Raw genomic sequence first — 23,615 nt, forward strand, 5'->3', positions numbered from 1 at the left:
TGGTATTTTTTGTCACTACTTAGAAGTATTAAAATTACTTACATGGAATTGTAGGCGACTTGACGGCGATTGTGGCACTGTATTTGGTATTTCGTTCTGGCACTGCTCAGATATATTAAAATTACTAACACCAAAATCGATGTTGACGACTTGAAGGTTGCTGTGTGACTGAGGGACACGTGTCTTTTTTGAATATGAAGAGCAAATTCGCGCCAAAATATCAGCCGCCTTCAAAGTGACCAGCCCATTGTTTATTAAAATGGTAAACAATGGTGTGAGTCCATGGGCAATGATATTGTGTCTTTGCTAAGAGGGATTTTTATAGATGGTTTCAGTCCTTACTTGACGAAATTGTGTCTTTACTAAGGGAATAAATAGAGGCGGTTTGCTATAGGGTGTTGAGTCTTGGCTAAATGGTTTCATGTCTTGGGTGAACAATCGATATCGATAACGATGGCGAACAACTTATCGCATTAACATCGATTTTAGTTCCAGCTCTAATCCAGTTCAGTCAAGTTTCGAACTCAGCCGGAAGAACACGTAAATAGTTAAAGTTGCTGCCGATCGCGTTAATTATCATAAATCTCAACTAGACTCGCCTTAAAACTAAAGAAGTGTTGTAAATATCACCAGGAATCGCAATCGCAATCGATTTATCGTGCGTTTATTGACCGCTTAATTTCCCGCCTTGTTTTGTTTTTGTTTTTGTTGCCAATGGTGTGCCTGTTGCCTTCCATTTACACTGAGAGTAATTCAAACTGCCGATGATGCGGGCGAAGCGGTGGAATTTAATTGCAAATAGCATTTTATCCTTGGCTGATTGCGGTTTCCTTTTCGCCATTGTTGTTGTTGTTCCTGCTGTTTTGTGCAGCAAATAAAACCCGTTTCACCACGCCATAGGGTGTGTGTGTGTGTGTGTGCGTGTGTTTTTGTTTGCTTGTTTGCGCGGCTTTTTTTTTTTTTGTGGACATTGTTTTTGTTATTATTGGATGCAAATTCGACAAAAACTGCAACATCTTTAAGGAACTCCAGAACAGACAGCAACGCAACTCAGACGAGGCAGGAGGTTGTAAGGTAAGTGAAGCTTCTTTTTTAAATATATATTTACATTTAAGATTTCTAAATATTTGAGTCCTGAGAGCTGCTTTTTGCCTTTTCTTATTAAAATATTAAACTATTTTCAAATTAAATAAAAGTGCGACGCCCTTGACAGTCGAGTGAAATGCAATGCACTGGGAAAAATGTTAAACTTATTTCAAAAACAAAACTTAGCTAGTAAGTTTAAAAGGAAAACTAACAAAGTTAATGCAGCTGTTGGCTTGCATACAAGTTACTTATTTAAACGCTGTTAATTGTTTTATTCAGCAACCCTAAATTTTGTTTCTTAAATCAGAAGATTAAGATAAACTTTGGTAAGCAATATAAAAAGGGTACAGATAAGATTATTCAGTTGGCACTCAAATTTTTGACTTATTTTTCTTCTAACAAGAAATGTTTTTTAATAAAAATCCTATAGGCTATTCCTTTAAATTAAATATTTATATAAATAACTTAAAGAAAACACGCAAACTTAAAGCCCAGTTGATAACAAAAACGAGAATGCATCGGCAATGCACTTTTGGTTAAATTCATATGAGAATATTTTATATTTTTCCCTGTGCAAAGAAAGAAAAGAAAAGGCAGGCCAAGAAATGATGACAAGAAGACGAGGCTTTGGCTCTTGGCCCGACTTCCAAATCAAATGGAATTTAGCCGGTTTCCATAAAAAGCAGCTCAGACAGGCGGGAAAGAGAGGGATTCTCGAGTGAGTGGGTCAGTTGTAGTGGCTGCGGCTGGCGAGGGTTAAGCAGCGGACTTTTTTTTTTATATATTTATTATTCATTGTAGGCTTTGGGGGGGGGGTTAAAACGGGGCGGCGAGTTGCGAAAGTTCAGTTGCGCGTTTCTTTTATGCCTTTTCCTTTTGGGGCGTGGCCGGCCGCCACCGCCGCGGATGCAACAACAATGAGCTCCTCCTCCGATCTGGCTTTAACTTTAAGATGGTTATGGATGCACTCCAATTGGATTCCGTATTTGATGTGCCAATTGGATGTGTTAATAACTTTTCTTTGTTTCCATTTCTTGGGATAATTAATCTGTGTTTGATGTAACCAAATTTCTTTTCAACAAATGTTTAATACTAACTTTCTTTTGGAAGAAACCATTTATTTTCTTTATTTTCATAGCACTTTTGATAATCTTTATGAAATGACAAACAACTTTCCTTATAACCACCAAATATATTTTAAAGATATTTCTCATTCTAAATTTATTACTTTCTTACTTAATCCAAGCCTACTTAAGCTTAAAGCCCAGCTAAATTGAAAATGAAAAAGAAAATGACCGAGTCAGAAGTGGAAAGCAGATTGTAATTACTGCATAATGCCAGTGGGTTTCCGCCATGTGGATATGGTATGACGTCGAAAGGTAGTTAGTTAGTATTACTATTGGGCCACAAAGCCCATTCCCAGCGACTGACTGACTGGAATTATGTAAATGGCTCAAATTGGCATCAGTGGGAATGGCAAGGCCAGTAAATGAATAGCCCGGCTAAATACACAAATAACCAGCGAATATAAAAAGCCAAGATACATATTTAATTATTTACCCGAGAACTTGTTCGGGGCTTATATTACCCCGCTGTTATTTTTTTATTTCGTTTTTTTTTATACATTTTTTGGTCTGCGAAATTTCAAATGCGAGTGGAACGTGTCTGAGATCAGAGAATACGAAAAAAAAGGGCAAACAACAAAGGAAGGCGGAAAATAAAGCACGGCAAAGCGAAGTTCAAGACGAAAATCAACGTTTGACTTGGGTTATGAATATATATTGCCAGTTATACACTATCTCAGGAATTAAGCTAAGTGCAAAGAGCAGAAAATGCAAAGCACAGTTAAGAGTTACAAATTGTCATTTAAAGTAGACAAAACACGGCTTAGTTTATAGCTCAAAAACAGCTAGTTAAATGTAAATTCAATTTATTTAAATCTAAAAGATGCTGTGTTTAATTTAATTTCTATTCAAATTAGTAAAAAGGCAATAAATGCAGCAACTTTCACGCTCTGACAGCAATTTATTGGCTTTTTATTGCCATTTAATAATGGGCTAGCTATTAAAAATAAAAAACACTTTAAAACTTATATTGGCTATGTGATCCCCAATCAATTTTAGAGCATTTTTAGTTCGATTTTTTACTTCCTTTGTCTTTTTTTCCTACGTTTTTTACACATTTTGTTAGTTTTTATGTTTGCTAAATTATTGCGTTAGGTGGGCTGGATATTACTGGCTCGAATTTGTTGATTTTCCTTCGCTCGATTGTTGTCATGGCCTTATATTAATTTGTTGCCTTAGCCGGCTCACCTAACAATTGCTGTTTTTTGTCAGGCCGGGCTTTGTGTTTGCTTTGGCTTTTTGCCTTTGCTCTAAGAAATGAGCTCAGTTTGGGCTGCAGACTCTCAGCCCACGTTTAAGAGGTATTTATTTAATTATTCCATGAAACTTGGGCGCCACTGCACGGCAAATAAAGAATTGATAGTACGTTTTCTGAAATGAAGGCATAACATATTTGTTAGCTATCTTAAAACTAATATAAAATATGCCTAATTTCTGAAATAAAGTCTCTGTAGAATAGCCAGTCTTATACAATCTATACCTCGTCAAATATAGTATAGAAAAAATGTGGGAAATCATGAATTAATCTGTGAGGAAAACATAAAAAGCAATGTTCGGCGTGTCATTTGTTTGTCGGCAGACAGCTCGTTTAAACATCAACACAACATTGGCAACGAATAAAACGAAAGCATAAAAACTCTGTTGTGGTTTGGACCCGCTTGCAGTTTGTGTGTCAACAAATGAGCAAACATATGTGGACATTTTTACACTGCCGTCGAAGCAGTTTGCCGACCAAGCGAAATGACTAACTTGGAATTTGATTTTTGCTAAGAGGAGGAGGTAGGGTTTCATATTCAGTCGCTCCGTTTATTTTTTCTGTGTGTGTCTGTCTGTTTTTTTTTTTTTTTTTTTTGCATCCTCGGTGGGTGGCAATGCCATTCCCGAGAAGTTTACTTTATCGTCGGGCATTAAATGGCCTCGCATCAAGTGCAAGATGGATGACGGCGTTCTGGGGAATCGTATTTGGGTTCCCATCTTCCAGTGCTCACTCCTCCTTCTCATCGCTCCTCCAATTTCACTCCTTGGCAAAATAAACCAAAGGGAAAACAATAGCGCTTGTTATGCAAAAATCTCTATAGGAATTCTCCAGAATCGCCTTTGAAGATCTTGTTCCCCAAAAGTCTCGAATTAAAGTGGCTTCTTGAAATTTTAGCAAGCCAGTGAGAACTAGAAAGGCATACCATGGCTTTTTCTGTGTTAATTTCAATGTTTAGCTTTGTTTAAACCTTTTCTAATACTTTAATTATAACATTTACATTATGTTCTATTTAAAAAAGATTTATTTGTAACATTTTGCGACCTTATGTTGTTTGTTTTTATCGCTTCCTTGTGTTGTTTTCATTTTTATTTTTCCAGTTTGAAAGGAGAAAACCTAGATTTTTGGCTCTTTTAATTATTTTTCTCGTTCCCATTCAATTAAGTTTAATTTTGGAAATTTTCAAATGGGAAATTTAACGAGCTTCCGTCTCGTTTTAATATTTTTCGTACTTTAATGATTTAACACTTTGTGACCCACTGTGCCGCATTTCCACGGGCCGCCAGCATATGTTTTGTTCTTTTTTCCCCTCTCGCACTCTCTCTACTTTTCCCTGCCTTTTTTAATGTGTTTTTCCATTTCACACTTTATGGTGTTGCAGCTGGTTGAAAAGCAGAAAAAAGAGCGGAAAATGTGGAAGTGGAAGTAGAAGCAGGAGCAGAAGCATTTTCCACCGCTGCACATGTTTCGATTTCCATTTCCCTTCCTGCGAAAAGTGCATTGCCAATATTGTTTTCTCTCCCCCCACGTTTCGATAACTTTTCTCTGTATCTTTTTATGACTCCTCCTCCACTTTATCTCCTTCTCCTGCTGTGCCTCCAGTTCGTCGTTATCCCCCCGCCTCCACCCACTTTCCGTTGCTTTGCACACATTTGCATCCGACACTTTTTGAAAACCGGACGCACTTTGTCACCGTCGCTGATCTTTAATGGTGCGTCCGTATCGGTGTGTGTGTGAGTGATGAATATACGGCGATGCACTGGGAAAAAGTGCATATGAGAAGGGTTGTAAAGGTAAAAAGAAAGGTACTAGTTTGAACCTAACTATAAAGAACTTTAAAAGTCACTCAGATAATAACAAAATCTGTAAAGATTTCCACTTATTTTTTAGGTCATTCAAAAGTATTTATATAAAGAACTAGACTATATGCATAGATTACAGATAATTTCTTTTAGTGTACATGCCATGTGCGACATGTAGCGATAGTTGGAGGCGACACCTTTGGCAGCGACAACGGTGCTCCCATTGCAATGTCACCATGTCGTTCGTTCCATTTCGCCGCTTTCAGTTTTTCCAGTCACTTCTAGTTCCATTCTCCATGTCATGGTTCCCTATGCCATTCACCATAGATATAGATATATTATATGTATGGATGGCATTCCCTATAGACCCTATAGTCCATAGTTCCATACCCATAAACGCACATTCATAATTCTCTCAATGGGCAGCGCTGTATAAATGCAGACAATAATAAACAATACCAAAACAGGCGCTTCCGTTTTCCGGCCGTATAAACAGTGCAAAAACAAAAGGAAAAAACTTAGTTTTTTGTGTTGCCCTTTTCGGTTTTTGTTGTTGTGGCGGAGAGTTCAACAAACCCCTTCCATCATTAACCCCTGTTCGCCCCTGGAATCCACGCACTTTGCGTGGGACAAAGATGGCCTTCATTTTCATCTTGGGGCTTGACTTTAATTAAACGCATTGCTGCTCAAAGTTGAATTTAATTGAATCAATAGACTAACTAAATTAAGGCAATAACGCCTACCTAAAATTAGGTGAAGTATAACAAAGATAGTGTATACCAGCCAAGTTATTAATTTCAGTTCTTAAAAAGCAATTATTGAGAAGTTATAAGAAGTAAGAGTAATCTTTCAGGCAAAGCTATCTTTTTACTTTATAACAATATAGATATTGGATTTACGTTTTAACAACAAAGTGCATTGGTAATATATTTATAATAATTATGGGTTTGCGTAATGGTTGCGTTATTTTTAAGTTTTTTAGTGGCTTAAATGTGGATGTAAATTCGCTTTGTTTGCTGCGTGTTCCGTTAATGAAGTCATCCAGTCAAATCAAGTTTTGTTGTTTCACTTTGCCTCACTTTACTTTGAATTACTTTACCCCCCACACGGCCACATACGCGCAACAACAACAACTGGAAAAACCGTACAACAAATAACAACAATAAGCCCTGCACAGGGAAAATAATATATTTTATGAGAATAGCCATTTAAGTTAAATATGTTTTCGAATTTATAAGTCAAAATAGGACAACATTTATGTCTAAAAATTGTGTTTAAAAGAGAAACTTAACTTTCTAATATAACTAATTTTGTAATAATATCTATTGATATATATTTCTTTAATGTTAAATATTCCAAAACTTTTTAGTTTTTGAGTACCTTAAAGATATTCTTTAAATATTACTAGAAAGAACCTTCCAAATGGTAAGAAAATCTCTCTCTACCATCTCAGAAGTGCATAATTTTCCATTTTCTACATTTAAATATAATTTTTTTTCTGACTGCACAACAACAACTTGGCCCGCTGATTGTGGTATACGGCATTGTCTTCGTCGCTGTTGTTGTCGTTGTCGTTTTCGTGTTAAATGCAATTGCTGCGATGTTGCTGCCGTTTTTTCCGCTGCCATAGTGATGACATCACGCATTTGTTTGCATTTGCATTTGCATTTGCAAAATGCACTCTACTCTGCAATTTGCCCCTTGATTTTTGTTATATTTGCCACAAATGATTCATAAATGGTGTCCCATTGTTGTTAGCTACTTCAATTGAACTCAATTGGTTGGAGATGAGCATCGGGGCGAGTAGTCAAGCGGCTGAGAATTGCCTGAAATTGTGTGTTAATTAGATTTTTTTTTTCTCTTTTCGTTTGTATTTCCCAAAAGACACGCTCGCTCTATGTGTAGTTTCCTTTTCTCCCCATTTTTGGGTAATTCTCTTGAAGTCATGAGCATAATTAACAAGCCACTTGACACACTGAAAGGCGGCCCCCACATAACCCTATTCGGAGATGGAGGTTCGGAGACCTAGAGATGGCCTGAAAATCAAGTCGGTTAATCAATTTCGTTCCACTTTTTGTCTTTAATAGCTTAATGTTGTAAGAAGATGAATATCAATTGGAATCATAGAGTTATTAAGATTGAATTCATATTTTTTATTAATTTATTTTTAATTAAATCAAATTTTTTCCAAACTGTACACTTCGTGTTAGTGACTTTCTTGCAGATACAAGCTTCCTTTGTGTATTGCTATCATTGTGAGTTTCTGTTTTATGTGTTTGTTGGCCTTTTTGACAGCTCCAAGTGGCGCCCACAATTCACAGTTACCCTTCTCTTTGCGTGGGTGGAGTTTTGAACATGTTAATAGACTTTAAAACTATGTCACAGCACCATAGAACATAAAAAGGGGGACGAGTTGGAAAACCCTTTCCGACAATCATTAATTTTCACACATTATTATTAAGGCGGGGTAGGCGGAGGCGTGGTGCTAAAAGTGGGTTGCATTTTATTATGCATAAGGCATGGGCGTACGTCGTCCCCCTTTTTCACCACTCCCTGCTGTCGCCGGCTATTTATTTATGTTTAATTTTACGCACGTAACTGTGCCGACTGACCTTCGCAAACAAATTGCTCTTAAAATAAAAATACAGGTGAACTTTAATAAGTAAACCGAAAGACTGAAAACAATAATGGAAAACCTTCATGAAAAGTGAAATAAATTAATATGTTTTACTAGAAATTTCTCTGTACTTCTTGGCCTTTTCGAAATTGATAAACTTTAGCTTTTATTTGGATCTCTTTTTTGTTTGCTTTTGCTACGCTTTGCCAGTTTAATTTTAATTTACAATTTGCAAAAAAAGAAAAAAAGAAAAATGAAAAGAAATTAGCAAAATTGGTTTATTTCGGTTTGCATAGATAATTATGTTTGTGTATTTTTATAGCCACGAAATGTGCTCGCAATTGTGTCAGCCATATGCATAGGTTGTTAGTATAAAAACCGTGTTCCACATTTCCACTTTTTCGTATTAATATTATTATTATTTGATGTCCCCGAAGGTCTTGAGATATTTAAAGGTACTCAAACATAGGTAAACAAGAGCATTTATTTATGGTTCGTGCTCTCAATAAGCTTAAGCTAAGATAAGGTGACATTACACATGGAAAACCACAAAGGGCTCTTTTTATAATACAATTACTGGTATTCTGATTAATAGACAACCATTCTTAATAGATCTTACTATGTGGCTTAGGTTAAATATATAGATATAGGTTATATAGTAACAATAATCAAATATATTTTTCATATTAAAATATTAATTTATTATGACCATTTAATGACACGTTTTTTATAATATTTCCTTGAACGTGAAGTGAAAACACAACATGTACTTTTGAGTGGAGTTCAAATTACCGGAAATTCTTAGATGTTTTGAATATACATATATCCAAGGGTTTCTTAATTCCCTTGTCCAAGTCACGTCTCAAGCTGAATTCCACGTTGGCTTACATTTGGCATTTGTTTGGCTTTGAAACAGCAAAATGCCATTAGCAAACGCCCTCAGACCACGCCCACCAGCGCACCAACAAAAAAAAATTAGAAAACTTGTCCGTGGATTGCGTTGGATTTTTGGCACTGAAATGGAGCCAAAACAGACAGCAGCCCCACAAAAAATAAGCAAATAAACAAACCGAGTTTTTTGCCAATTCAAAATATTGACAGTTGGCCTGCTAATGCACCTTGCATATAGATTTGAATTCCTCAGATGTAAAAAGAAAACATCTTTATATATTAAACATTGATGTTATATGATATTCTTTTGGCAAAAACACTTTGAAATCATACCTTAACACTTTGGAGTATCAATTTACCTTATAATAAGAGGCATTGTTTTCTTCCTGTGTAGCTGATGAGGCTGAAAGGGAGGCATATTTACCAGCTGTGTTTGCTCTCTATAAATAAAGTCAACTAAAAATGGCAAAAATGTATTCATCATCAGAGGGAGCTCATCATCGTCTGAAGTCAGATAATTTGTGGGGGATTTCAAGATATGGTAAGGGAGGGAGGGGTAAGGTAAGGGGCGTACCCCACACACATACGTTTGTACATCAGGATAGAGAATCTAGGGGTTAATGAGGGAAACGAGCTGGCTAAAATAATAAGGGAAGAAAAGGAAACTCTTAATTGCATTGACACTTCTTTTGTTTGATTATTTGTCTTGTGAGTAAAGATGTCTCATCGTTATAGTCACAGACCATACCTCTCTGAGTTCCCTGCCCTCCCTATACACGTGTCACATAATGGTCTTGATTGCCATGCACAGCAGGGGTTAAAATAATGGAGTTTTGAAAGTGTATATCTATATGGAAAGATCATTGATTAAGTACCAAAAACTTAAGGAAGTTATCAAGGTTTAGGTATAACTTTTAAAGTGTGTTTCCTTTTATCATTAACAAATATTAACTAAAAGAAAGTATCAAATCTAAATACTTTTAAAATCAAATCATAGGTTTTCTTTATGTGTAGTTAATTTTAAATTATCGGCTTTTAAAAAGTATGTTTGTTATCGCTTCCAAGCTTTTACATAATGCAAGTTCCGCGGCATATCTCTGCCGGCTCTTTCGATGATTTTCCATTTGCCTTTATCTTATCTCAATAAAAATTGAAATACCTTTGTTGTTGGCGGTCATAAAAAGCTTACAATAACACAAATGTTGGTTCGGAGGAATGGAGGCAATTGTGGAACTCATCTTGGCCTGGCCAACTCTTCTGACTCTTTTTTTTTTTTTTTTATTTGTATTGGTTTTTGTTTCGTCTTTTTTCTGCCTCGAAGCGACTATTCCAGGCCATTTGATTCACTTTTGAAAACGCCTTTGTTGTCTCGCCTTTCTTCGGTGTAATTTATTACACATCTTGTGGATTTTTCTTGTGCTTTCCCGTGCTACACCAGTCACACAAGATGACGTGCCACAGAATTTGAGGGAGGGGAAGCAAGAAGAAAAGCCAAAGAAATGAAAATAAAATAAAAGCAAAAGCTAAAATGCATTTCGTAATGTTTTGTTGTAATGATCGGTTGATGATATAGCCCCCAGAGTCCCTCATCATCGTGCTTATAAGCGATGCTGATGCTGATCATCATCAATGATGATGATGATGTTGATGGGGCACCATCAAAAAACTGAAGAAGCGTCTAGACGAAAAGCGAAAGTAGCGTTCAAAGGGTTAAGAAATTGAATTTTCAAGATGACATGCAACTGGAAAATGTATTTAAAAAAAAATGCACAGAAAATGCCAATAATCAATCGAGGATTTTGCAATTGATTTATTACCTAATATTAGTTTATTTCATAATCGTAAATCATATAATTAAACATAAGAAACTTAAGCTTTTTAATAATTATTTTCCATTAAATGTAACTCCATTGCTGGAATACTGAATACGATCAAAGCTCTTAAGTTTATATTGATAAGGAAAGGAAGGAAATCGAGTTCACCTGCCTATATATTAATTTATATATAGCCCAGTGATATGGGATATATATTGTGGAATATATGTTGGGTCTTGAATCATTGAAAGCGAATACGTTATGAGCCTAATCAATCAACAATAAACAAATAAATGAAAAATGCGGCCTTTGATAACGCACACACACACACATATACACTCGAAGAAAACAAAAAAGAGATACAACAGGTGAAAAAGCATGTTTTAGAAGCGGAAAAAGTGAAAGATATATAGGGAAGTCGCAGCACTGGGCATTAAAAGTTTTCACTTTTATTTTTGGGGCGCGGAAATGGTTGCGTTTGAGGGTATCTCCCCGCCTCTGCGTTCCACCTCTAAAGTTTTTTTGTGTGCCCCCTTTGGCCCCATCTATCTCTATCTCCCGGAAAGTATTTCCCCGCACCATTTCTCTCCCCCACCGAAAATCTGGAGTGAAGCAAACGAAGCTGAAAGACTCCGAATTGGGTCATAAACACCAAAAGTGGTCGACGGCAAAAAAGGCGACTGCGATTATGTGGCGGCATCATGATCATCATTATAATCCAGTGGCCTACCATGGGGGATTCTCGGGGGCTTAGCCCGATAATTCCAATAATTATTCGGTTGAAGTTTATATCAATTAAAGAGTTGGAAAGATTTCAGATTTTTGTATCTTTTTGATTTCAAAAACTGTTTCAAAATTTATGTACCATAAACTTTACCCCTTGGAAAAATCTCACTTTCAAGCCCCTGTTGAAATCTAATTTTATGGTCATCACGATCATGTCACTGATAATTCCATAACTTGGGTATCACTGTAGTTTGTTGGACCCCATCGTGTGTGGCGGCTATATGGTTGACCATTCCACATTGGATAACTTGGAAAATGAGAGCGCACGTTGTTTGCCTGATAAAGTTTTCAATCTATAAAACCAACACACATAACCATATATTCATTCATATATATTACTGCGCATAAATCATTTTCCACCATTTCTTGTCGTGGTTTGATTGATGTGCTTGTTGTTGTTATTTTTTAATTTTTTATATACATATACTTTTTTTTACTGTGGCGAGTGCAACTTTATCAGTTACAAGTGCGTGAGTTTGAGTCAGAAATGGGTTGGACATGGGGGGCTCCATTCGGTGCATATGACATCATTCGGAAGTTGGGAAAACAGTTTTAAGGTATGTAGCTTTACAGGTAATAAACTTGGGGATTGCTGGAAACGTAGGCTCGAAAAAGCTGATTTAAAGTTGATATTTTGCAATGTAACCATGAATTAACTTGTTTGTAAAATATAATTTGTATACATATTTAATTTTATACTGAAAGCGGTCTTTTGTCTGAAACATATATCAAAAATTCAGCACAGCTGGGGAATTCCCTCCCTTTCAAGAGCACGTGCTGGCGCACACACACACTCACTTATAATTAGGGAACCCCTGAAATCCCTTAACAGAAAGGAATATAGAAAACCCAATAACAATTACTGGCCAGCTGTCCATGCAACTCCCATATGACACTGGGCTGGGCATTCCTGGTATTTATTCGAGCGCACTTTTAATTCCCGCTCTTTTTTCCCTTTTGCAGATGTCCTTGACGAAAAAGGATCCGTTGCTGAGAGTCGCCGCCTCGGATCCGCATCTCGTTTCTCTGGGCGGCGGACGACTGAGCACCGCCGTAACCATCCACTACATACACATAGGTGAGTGTGAATGCGGCAAGTCCTGGGGATGGACCATTTCTCGTGACACGTTGTGGAGTACAATTAGTAGAAGATTCATTCCCATTTAGTTTTCGTTGTTCAAAGATACATTCGTGACACTGGGTCATCGCTAACATAGCCCAGTGGACACGCACCGGTACTCGGATGCGTCCCTCTCCCTCGCACGCCTGTCATTTGCGTTCAGTCTGTTGCTGCGGCCACGCGTGCGCGTTTTACCTCTCCCTTGCTCAGTCTTTTATTTATTTATTTTTTTTTTTTTGCCCTGGCAAGGTCACTTGTAAAGCGATAAGCAAAGTACCGAAAAAAAGCAATAACAACAAGTAGCAAAGCGGACACACAAAAAGTCTTGCGAAAGCAACGCACAAAAGACAACAAAATTGGTGAACAAACTGCGATAAGCTCAGTTTTTTTTGTCTAAAGTTTACAATGGGATGAAAAGTGTTGAAAAGATTTAAATATCTCGAACAAAAAATTTAAAACAAATTCTTTTTAGACATATCAACATTCGACAAATCTAAATCTAATCTATTTTAACGAAATTTTTCTATTAAAATATTAGTTTTAGAGTTTCTTAAAACTCTATAAATATTCCTGTATTATAAACGTATGTTTTTTCATAAATATTTTTAAATTTTGAATAATAGTTATAGCTTCCACTGTATCAAAACAGAGCAACGTTAAGAATATGCTTTTTATTCCCGAAAATCAGAGAGGCAAAGAGCGAGTGATGTGAAAAGAGATAAGAAATTGTGTTGAACCGACTGTAGAAATATTCCAACCTCACATTACCGAAAACCACCTCAAACGTGAAACTTTCAGTTTCCAAATTAAGTTTAAAGAAGGTTTATTAACTCTGTTTTGATTTCCATTTAGGTGACACGACGATTGGATCGGCGGCCAATTGCAGCATCTCGTTGAATGGAAGTGGGGTTCGTCCGCTGCATTGCACCATCTACAGGTATTTATCTTATAAAATTTACATTTTTTACTTAAAATTAAATTAAAATTCTCATAAAATTTTTAGAAGTGAAGACAACGAGGTAACCCTGGTACCGGAAAAGGACGCCCGCTTGCTGATCGACGGGGCACCGATTCTGGAGGAGACCAAGCTTAGCCAGGGTGCGATGATCACCATTGGCAACTCGAATTATCTGAGGTTCAACAATCCAGACGAGGCACAGATGATGCGTTCGGCGATGGGCTCCAACGAGAGGATTTCGATGCCACAGATCGATTTCACCCAATCGGCAAGGCAAGCGCATGAGCTGAGTCAATCCCTGGAGTTGGAATCCTTCTACGAGAGCATTATTAATCCGTTAAATAACCCATCGAACTACGAGCTGGAGTGCCCCAAGGTATTCTCCTCTGATCTGGTTACAGTCAACATGCCGGCCAAGGATGTTTTGGGACAGAAATACGCCAGCTTTGCCCGTAATCTTGCCGAGAATCATCGCAACGAAAAGCAGCTAAACAATCAGTTTGCCAAGGGTGTGGGCAGCAGTAGTGGTTACTGGAATGTGCCCAGTAATGCGGTGGTCTACAAAGAGCAGCAACACCAACAGGCTCCTCCGGATCTACTAACAAAAGTCAATAACGATCGCTATGATCGATATCCCAAAGCTGGTGGCTTGCAGATCTACTCCATGAATGGTGTGAATAGCGATATCAATAATGGTCTCGTTTCCGGCAATAACTCTAGCACTGGAGGAGCTGAACTCGAGGATATGCTAAAGATATGCACGGAGTACGCGGATAGAAACAATTCCATGGCACCCAACCACAATACTTCGAGTACATCCAGCATAACGTCGTCACCGATTGTCCAGAATCGCATAAAGACCAATGGTTCGTTGCCGCGGGACAAGAATAAGTCACCATTTCCACAGCAGACAGGAGCGGGCAGCACTGCAAATATTTCGCTCTTAAGCAGTTCCTCGGGCTATGAGAATGTGCGATTGCTGGGACCCAATCGTGTCGAGATCAATGGCCAAATCCACGTTCCAGCCTCTGCTGGAGAAGGAAGTGGAGTCGGTAGCGGCTCATCCAGTGGAATTGCCAACAGTGGACTAGCTCCAACGGCAGCAGTCAGGGCCAGTCATGAGAATCTGAATCAGAACAGCTCGGCAACTACTGGTGGGAAGTATGTGCCGCAGAGTCCGAGAACCAAGATCCGCACCAACTGCATGTCGCCCAAAAAGGATGTGTCCTTTGGCAATGCCTTTGCTCTGGCCATTAGTCCACCAGCACAAGCATCCACCGCTGCGGTCTCCACCTCCAAACCCATACCCATTCCCAGCCTGGTAAAGCCACCGTTGGCACCCAAACCACCGGCACCAAATCAGCAACGCGACTACGAGCAGCTTTTCAAATCCTTCGAGCGAAAGCAACAGCAATTGGATCGCTTAGTGCCAGCCAAGCGGAGCAACAAGAACATCAACAATCTCACCTTGAATCTACTGACTGTGGCGTCACAGGCACAGATGCCAAAACCGACCAGGAAACCAGCTCCGGCACCAAGGAGCATTCATCTGGAGCAACGCCAACGGCGTGAACTCATCCAACGACGCCAGCAGCTCAAGCGAGATTTGGCTGAACTGCCGCCCTCAGCGGGAATCGAGGGACTGGAGGTAAGGTTTTTGAACTTCTAATCTTCAAGATTAACTAAAGTATACACCTTTCTTTTAGTTGGAATTGGGTGAGCAGCCTTTGTCCCCCAGTGCCTCGCCGCGTCTGCAACTGCAGGCCCTGCAAAATCGAGTTCGTCGCCTAGAGGCCCAAAGGAACGCCACACGGGTCATGGAGGAAAATCAGCAGGCCAAACTGAAGCAGTCAATCGAAATGAAGCAGGATCAGCAAAAGAAGTAACCCAAATCATAGTCAAAAATAAAAATCATATAATAATACTTGATTACTTTTCCAGACTGCGAGCCATGTTGAAGCAGAAACCAAACAATGCATGCCTAATAGAGGAGCTGAATCTGGTTTGCGAATCTTTGGAGAGCGATAAAAAGACTTTCGAGGATCTGGAGTTTCAGTATTTCGAGGAGGAATCCGAGCATCATGCCAGCCACGAGGAATTCAAGAGACAAGAGCAACGTCTCACGCTGGAAGCCGAATTGGCTGCTCTACGCATTCAAATTGGACCCGATGAAGATGAACCCGGGTCGCCCAGCTCGCCGAGATCCACTGGCAGCAATCTGGTCAATGGCGTTATGTCCCAATCTCTGTTTGGCTCCGCCGAACTGCTCTGCCCGAAACGACGAAACGAAGAGGATTTAATGTCGAAGAGCGTTAACGAGAATATGTTTTATAATCATAAAATCGAGGCCAACACCAGCACGCCCAAGCGTCTGCCGCTACAGCTTTTCGAGGACTTGGGCGGCGGCAGCTGCGAGCAGATCAGTTTCAATCTTTCGCTGCAAGGTGATCGATTTGAGGTGAATCCATTGGAGCGACGTGTGCCTTCGCAGGATGACATCGATCGCAGCTGCAAGGTGGCCAATGATGCACCCATTTCGACCACTCAGGGGGCAAGCACCAAGATCTTCGACAGCATCAAGGAGATCGAAAGGAATCGCAAGCTTCTGCTGGCCCAGCAGGGTAGGAAATCCCATTTATTTAAATCAGAAATTGTATCGGGCTAGGGCTTTGCCAGTCTAAATCTAGTTTAGTTTTGTTAAATCATTTCAAATCCGAATCAATGATTCTTGTTTTAGCTAAGAAAACCTCATGAAAACTGGAATAGCTTCGCATCAGTGGTTCTTGGAACCGATTTGGTTACCTCTTGGTTTTGTTTAACAATCAAGTTGGTATGCAAATTCGGTTCAGTGGTTCCGGAATTCTTTATGTTTTCAATTTTATTACAAAATCTACCTTGAGAAGTAAAGTTTCTGTTAATTAGTCTAGAGCAACCTGTACATAAGAACTAGTTTTCCTACCCATCTCATATAGCTCTATAGATTTTTTAGATATCTATAATATTTGAATATAATTGAAATATTAAAACAATTACTGATACTTTGCTTCACGCTTCACAGGTCATCAGGTCATTGAGCACGAGCGCCAGAAGATGTACGATCTGAAAAAGAAGAGCCACGACGAGGCCCGCACCCAGTATTTGCTCTCCACCCAGCAATCGATGGAGCAGCAACAGCAACTGGAATCGGATGCCAAGTAAGTTGACCCCCATTCTGAAACCAATCCTCTACTCCACTGAAGCCCCAGCTAATTGAAAATGTGCCCCCCATCGAGTTAATTACCCGAACTGCGACGACAAAGATGCACTTCGAGTGCAGTTTACACTTGAATGAGGGGTTGGGTTTGGCCCTTGACAGTAGGCAACAAAGTAGGGGCTTTTAATATACAAAAATCTTACAATCTTTAGGAATTTTAAAGAGCTAAGTCAGCTGTAAAAATATTTTGAATAATATTACTAACCGTATTGACAGTAAATCCACTATTCCCATCAATTAGCATTCACTTTTCTTTAGTATAAATTATTTAATATCTTATCTTTTGGGCTGTGCAAAGTTGAATGAAATTGAAATTGATTGTTGATTAATTAATAGTCCATATATACCTATGTCACAAGTGTCTTATATAAATTAACTTTTGATTGATACTGATTTATTAGAATGACTGTTAAAGCTAAAGTTCTGCTAAATCAGAGATACAGCAAACTTGTTGCTCAGTGTAGGGTTAAAATGCCTTTTGGTTTGCTCATTGAACTCGCGGGGCTCTATAATTAATCAAACTTTGCGGCTAATAGCTAAACAATGTGTGCCCACCACTCCACCCCCTTCCTTGAAAACCGGTTGTTAAATCACTTTGAAATTTGAATTGAAAACCCAAACAAAAAGCAAACACACCAAAATCAATAAAGACGACGGCAATCGGTTTTGGGTGCCAAATAATAAACTTCCAACGATTGGAGTTTTATTTTAGTGCCCATTTGCTGATCGAGCGACGACGTCACCTGAGTAGCTTTTCTTTTTATTTATTTTCATTGATTTTCTCAGTTCCCTTGCAATTTCCTATGCACAGAAATAAATTTTGAAAGGGACATGAGCATTTTTTCATTTCATTTTAAATATTTTTAATAAATTGAGGCAGCAAAAATATAATATTCCAAACATCATCTGCTAAATTAGTACCAAAAATGTATTTTTCCGAAACATAAGTACTTTCATTACAATTTTTCTCTGTGTACCGTTGCTGATAAGCTTATCAGCTGATTTTGTATCCAAGTGTGCGTTCGCCGGAGTATCTATGTGCCTAAATCGTTGGATCGCTGTGTGCCAACTGTTGCATTCACATTCATTCCGTCCGCCCGCTTAGTCAGTTTTCAGTATTTCTGCTTTCGGCTTTCGATTTTGCAGTTGGAACTCGAGCGTAAACGAAATCGGATTCGAAGTATTTGAAGTCCGCCCGGGGAAATGAGTCATTCTAAATAAATAATGTATCGAATCAACGCGATGATTCCCTGCTGGTACGGTGATTAAATTGAAAAGAAAAACAATGACAGTGGCTGTGTGATAGGAATTGTATACATATAGAAGAAAATCCATAAAACATAGAGCTTGTGACTAAAGCTTTCGCATTTGTTGGCTGTATTAATGCAGCAAATTTGAATACACCTAGCAGTGCCGGTTGTGCTTGTGATTAAGAATCAAAATCAAAACAATGTCTATATTAACTAAAATATTTTTTAAATGGTGATTAATTAAATCTAAAGTGAAATTTTTGTATATTTAACTTTTCCAACTTAAAATTAACTATGATTTCATAGCTTTTTATAAGACCAAACCCCTTTTATGATATTTTCTGATTAGCTGATTATGAGATATATATTTTCTGTGCTATATTATATTTGGCCACTTAACCCATTATTCGATTTTCTACATTTCTCTCGTTTTTTGCAGCGGCGGCAAAGATGCCAAATTGTTCGAGAAGACGGAGATGCAAAAGCTCAATCAAAAGCCAGGTGACACATTGGATGAGCAGGTGCAAAAGACCGGTGGCGATAAGGAAAATAGAAAATCAACCGGCAGTAGTCCCACAACGATAGCAGCAACAGCAACAACTGGAACGACGTCGCAACAGGTGAGCTGACTTGACTTGACCCCGCCACAAAATTGATGACCTAGGCCAAACAAAATAATGAAAGCTTTTCAGTTTGTTTGTTATTTTAATATATATTCTTGTTCTCCCCCGGATACCGGGAATGATATTTTCGTGGCCGAAAACGCAATTGACCAGTGACCCCAACCAGTTTCACACCCACCATTTTATAGGCCATTTCCTTTCTGGCCATAAACAAATGGGGTTGGGTGAAGAGCCAGATGAATTTGTAATTCCAAAGAACAACCATTGATTAATGTTGCTATAACATACCCATGACGGATGTGTTTGATTTTTCAAATATTTATTGTTTTCCAATTTCATTTTCAAGACGAAAACTTATAATGCTTTTCTTTAGCTACTTATAAGTCCCAAGTTGTAATTTCTTTGTATATATCTAGACACATATATATATAGTGCACTGCATGTGGGGCTTAGATAAGGCAATGTGTGCATTGTTTTGGGGTTTATTAGACACCTCCGGTCTGATAACACTGTAGTGTAAATAAATGGATCCACAATGCGAGCTGATAACCGATAATGTGATGCCTACAAATGCGATTTTTACCTTGAAGTGGTTTCAGTTTGCCTTGATCGGAATTTATACGATTGCTAACTGAAAAATTCCTCAAGAGTATCATTTCGATTAGAGTTGTTCAGAATTATCTGCTAATATGTTTACAACCTGCTAATTTATAGCAATTAAATTAGAACTACTTGTGTTCTAATTTTAAGTAAGAGTTTATACCTTTTATTCACAGTAAAACACCCGATGACTTTATTTTTGCTTTGGAAACGAAAGTTCTTTGTATGTCTTATCATTTTCTGGAAGAATTTTACAGTGAATCAGCCTTTAAAGTTTATTATTACCATTGATGTACTTTCTACACCCAATTTTTATCAAACTTATATATATTGCACGATCATTTACAATTGTTAATGGTTCAATATTATTTTGATCACTTTCGCAAGCTTTCAAAGAATTAGTCTTAGTCATATTTTTTTGTTGTTTCCAGTTCTCAGTAAATCCCCTCTTTGCTTGTCCAAAGATTCATTCATTAAAGTTGTTTTCATTCAATGTGATTCCAGTGTATTTTGGGATTAATCATATCTTTTATATTGTTTTAATTGCTTTCGTTAGATTTAGCCAACTAATTAACACTGAACCACCCTAGTATTCAAGAACTGTTTCAAGATCACACGTTCATGGAAACATAAGTGCCAAGAGCTTGATGGAACTGGGTTAAGAGTAAGAGATGTAGTGGGAGTAAGAGTGAGATCCTGTGGGTAATTTTAGAAAGATTGTTTCTCTTTGCCGTGCACTTAGAAAAATCAACAAGTTTATTATTATTTACTTAATTATGTATTATTATAATTCTCATGATATGTTAAGTTATTTTTCATTTTATGAAAATTCCTACACAATGATTCCAAAAAAAGAGTCTCGTGTGGGTTTGTTTTCTGCGAAAAGCTTTTGAGTGAACATTTTTTTCCAAGTGCACCTCTCTCAGCCTCCTGGATGACGATCAAATCTATCGCCAGCTCGTTAGTCACGAGTTGTTGGCCGCCTCGGCATTTTTGTTTGCTGTTTTATTTTAGCCCGTGTTTATTTTAAAAGAATCACCACCCCAGCCACCTCGCCGTGCTCTCAATTGCGGATTCTATATGGACTGCACTTATTAATAAGTTTAATATTTGCTGTGGTCTTTGTTTTATTTTGGATCTCGCTCTCTCTCTAAGTTACGCATTACGTGTGTGTTTTTGGCCATGTTTACGTTCTACCTCGATTTAAAGACTTTTTGTTTATACGTTTCTCAAACTCGCCAATAGACTGGCCATCGTTATCTTCTCCCGTTCATTGGCCACAAAAATCCGCGGCCCATTACGGGTATAATTACCTCGATCTGGTTCTCGATCCTCCTTCGACTGCTGGACAATGTTCATGTGCGCCCCATTCGAGATCCGTCGGATAGTCTGAAAAAGCACCGTAGTTGTCGGCGGCGGCGGCGGCGGCAGCAGCAGCAGCCTCATCATCATCATCTTCTCTGTTTTTGTCGGAAAATCGCTTAGTTAGTTGGCCATTTCCACTGGAAGCACAAGTGATTTTTCAAGAGGAATATTTCCCATCCGGTTTTTCTTTCGATCTTCGTTCGATATGTCTGTGTGGATGACTTACGTGCAGCATCGACGCACGGATGCCAATGCACGCCAGCGCAATGAGTTGTATTATCTAGTGAGTGGAGTTGAAAGAAGTTTAATCACAATTATGTTAAAAAGTATAAAGTGGTCTAACTTAAAAGTTGAAACATTGCGGATTAAGTTAAAGGATATTCCTTACCTAAAATCCGAATAAAATGAAGATACCTTTAAAGGATATAAGGAAAGGACATTAAAGAAACCAAAAAGTCGAAAAGTAAAACGCAACTTAAAGACGAAAAGAAATTAAAAGTTAATGAGAACATAATAATACAAGTTTATTGATGAAATGAAATGTGCAAAAACATATACAAAATGCAAAGGCTATTTAAAATTTATAGACCAAATATTATTTTTAGCAGGAATACAAAGCATCGAAGACCTATTAAAAATTGATTATTCTCTTTTGCAGCAACGCCATTCGCAACCGGAACTGGAGCACCATGCCATTGCCCTGGGTATAGGAGGAGGAAGCGGTGGTGGTGGTGGCAATCAAATGGTGGCCCGCAGCCCGCGTCCCCTTTCCGAGGCCAACAATTGCGATGCAACAATTGAGGCACCAAAGTTTGGTAATGGGATGGATTCATCCTCGTCACCGGCCGTGGATAACAAGCGAGCCAGTAGCAATTCACAGGATACGGCATCGGCGGGCAGCGGAAGTGGGAATAGCGGAAGTGGTGGCAGTACGGCCAGCGAAAGGAAGCGCATCCTGCCGAAACACCAGCGCCCGCTCACCCGTTACCTGCCCATCTTCTCGCCAGATCTGAATCTGCGGCATCACATCGAGACCGCAGGCCACCAGATCGATCTGTGTCCCCATGTCTTTGTGGATGCCCACAGTTGTCGCGGGTAAGCTTTAAGGTTGTCTTTTCGAAAAAAACTGGAAATTAATGGAAATCTCTGTTGTTTTAGGTACCTTCATAAGTTGGGCGCTACTTTTCATGCCTGGTCAAGGCGTTGGTTTGTCCTGGATCGCCAGAGAAGCGCGCTGATTTACTACTCTGATAAATCAGAAAGAAAACCAAGAGGAGGCGCCTATTTTGCAGTGAGTATGACTTGGTTACTAATTAAAACAAAGTATTTATAACATATATTTTTCTTACCACAGACCATCGACGAAGTCTATCTGGATCATTTGAATGCCTCGAAGAGCGGTCGACCACATTGCACTTTCATTGTGAAAACGAAGAAGCGAAGCTATAATTTGCAGGCCGCATCCGATTCGGCGGCGCGTATTTGGATCGATGCCATCATCACCGGAGCCCAGGGTAATCTGGACTACTAAAGAGGATTCCGCGAAGGACTACTCTACAAAACCCTTCTGCCCAGTGCACAGTCTCAGCATTAGATGGGATTTATTTATAATTTCTAAGCTCAAATAACTATTAACAGAGAAACAAAAGAAAACCAATAGTAGCCATGTAAGACCAAAAAACAACAATTGCTCAACCACTTAGGGCAAGAGGAACCTATAAACTTACTTTTGTTTGGCGAACTAACGAAATCTGAGATTTCAGTACTGGACCAAAGTCAAGAACGTATTTTTTATAGACCTGTATTATTATGAATGTACATTTTACTTTGTCATATTCTGGTTAAGAACTATTTTTCTATCGCTAGATTTAGAAATGAATGTAAATCAAGGACAGCCCCATGCTACTAACACCGCCATTTAAAATCCTAATCATATGGATTAACTTATAGTGTTTTGACCAATAGTTAGGGGATCTCAGGATTACTAAAGTGTTAAGCCATGTTTTGCTAAGGAAAGTGATTTTGTAAAGCCCATGGTAGCTTGAGTAATCTTGTGGCACCCTGCCATTATTGGTCAATTATCTATATGATCGCATATACATATATCATAAACCCTAGACTATAACTATATACATATACAAATTGTATAACGATTTAAATGTAACAACCAAAATGACTCCTGAACACTTGAAGTTTCATCGTGAATTTACCTATTAACTTTATAATATTTGTATGTCTATCTATTATATTTTATAAAAATATACCATATATTTTGATAAATGTATAATTGAAATAATCGGATAAAGAGAGATATATAAGGGACAAACTATTTGCCCATTACTACGCCTAAGACTAAAACTGAACTTTGAACGATTTGCTCAGGCAGCTGAAAAGGATAATCAAAAGCAAAACAGAAACTGAGAAGCATGAAACTAATTATAAACAGTAACTATACATATGTTTAACAACAAATACAACCTAGTTAATAAAAATAATTGTTTTTTTTAGATAGTCACTTGCTCTTTATTTGATTTGGAAATGGTTAACGATATACAAAAAAATATAAATTTATAACTTTAAACGAATCCACCTTCTATGGATTTTAGTATTGGAGTCTTCGAAAGGCAGTTTTCTTTTTCAACAGAAAATTAAGTCACAACTTTTTATAGAACCTCACTGTTTCTTATATATTATTAAAAAAAAAAAAAAGTATTTGGTATCACATTCTGTCGATATTTAAAGTTTCACTTCTTAAGGTATTCATGGTTTCCACGATGTCATAATATCTATTTTTAATACTATGATAAAGTAATCAGGTTGGAATATCATCACGTGGAGATATTCGATATCACATCGGTTATATCTATAATGGATTTAAGGTAAATTAGTAAAAACAAAAAAAAAAATATAGGCCACACGTGAAATTTTAATATTTGTACCAAAAACAATTTAGAACATTTTTTGTTTCCCAAAAAATAGCAAAAAAAAAAAAGGTTGATGATTAACGATTAACAATGGATCCGGTAAAAGATTATTCAAACAATATGATGGTTCTTGATTATCGTGAATAT

The 23,615-nt window shown here is 38.0% G+C and overlaps 1 protein-coding gene across 3 annotated transcripts; it reads left to right on the forward strand.

Annotated features, from left to right (window-relative positions):
* Positions 1-523: 523 nt before the first annotated feature.
* On the forward strand, positions 524-23,051 carry LOC108105358 (pleckstrin homology-like domain family B member 1). 3 transcript variants are annotated; one of them, XM_017211874.2, is made up of 11 exons: positions 524-1,074; positions 12,339-12,453; positions 13,348-13,432; positions 13,499-15,101; positions 15,160-15,335; positions 15,395-16,074; positions 16,512-16,647; positions 18,396-18,576; positions 21,203-21,639; positions 21,703-21,835; positions 21,899-23,051. In XM_017211874.2, the coding sequence occupies exons 2-11, from the start codon at positions 12,339-12,341 to the stop codon at positions 22,073-22,075; spliced, it is 3,723 nt and encodes a 1,240-aa protein (XP_017067363.1). In that variant the 5' UTR covers positions 524-1,074; the 3' UTR covers positions 22,076-23,051. The 3 variants fall into 3 exon arrangements, with proteins under 3 accessions (XP_017067363.1, XP_017067364.1, XP_017067365.1); XM_017211875.2 differs by lacking the exons at positions 524-1,074; positions 12,339-12,453; positions 13,348-13,432; ... (2 more) ...; positions 15,395-16,074; positions 16,512-16,647 and adding an exon at positions 17,784-17,962; XM_017211876.2 differs by lacking the exons at positions 524-1,074; positions 12,339-12,453; positions 13,348-13,432; ... (3 more) ...; positions 16,512-16,647; positions 18,396-18,576 and adding an exon at positions 20,690-20,827.
* The last annotated feature ends 564 nt before the right edge of the window (positions 23,052-23,615 follow it).

The sequence above is a fragment of the Drosophila eugracilis genome, unplaced genomic scaffold, assembly GCF_018153835.1.
Source record: "Drosophila eugracilis isolate 14026-0451.02 unplaced genomic scaffold, ASM1815383v1 contig_498, whole genome shotgun sequence".
Classification (NCBI taxonomy): domain Eukaryota; kingdom Metazoa; phylum Arthropoda; class Insecta; order Diptera; family Drosophilidae; genus Drosophila; species Drosophila eugracilis.

Bases quoted from the DNA above. Each gene is read 5' to 3' on its own strand.
- LOC108105358 (XM_017211874.2), top strand. From the start codon at position 12,339: ATGTCCTTGACGAAAAAGGATCCGTTGCTGAGAGTCGCCGCCTCGGAT. The intron at 16,648-18,395 runs GTAAGTTGACCC...CGTTTTTTGCAG, and splicing joins CAACTGGAATCGGATGCCAA to CGGCGGCAAAGATGCCAAAT. The intron at 21,836-21,898 runs GTGAGTATGACT...TTCTTACCACAG, and splicing joins GAGGAGGCGCCTATTTTGCA to ACCATCGACGAAGTCTATCT.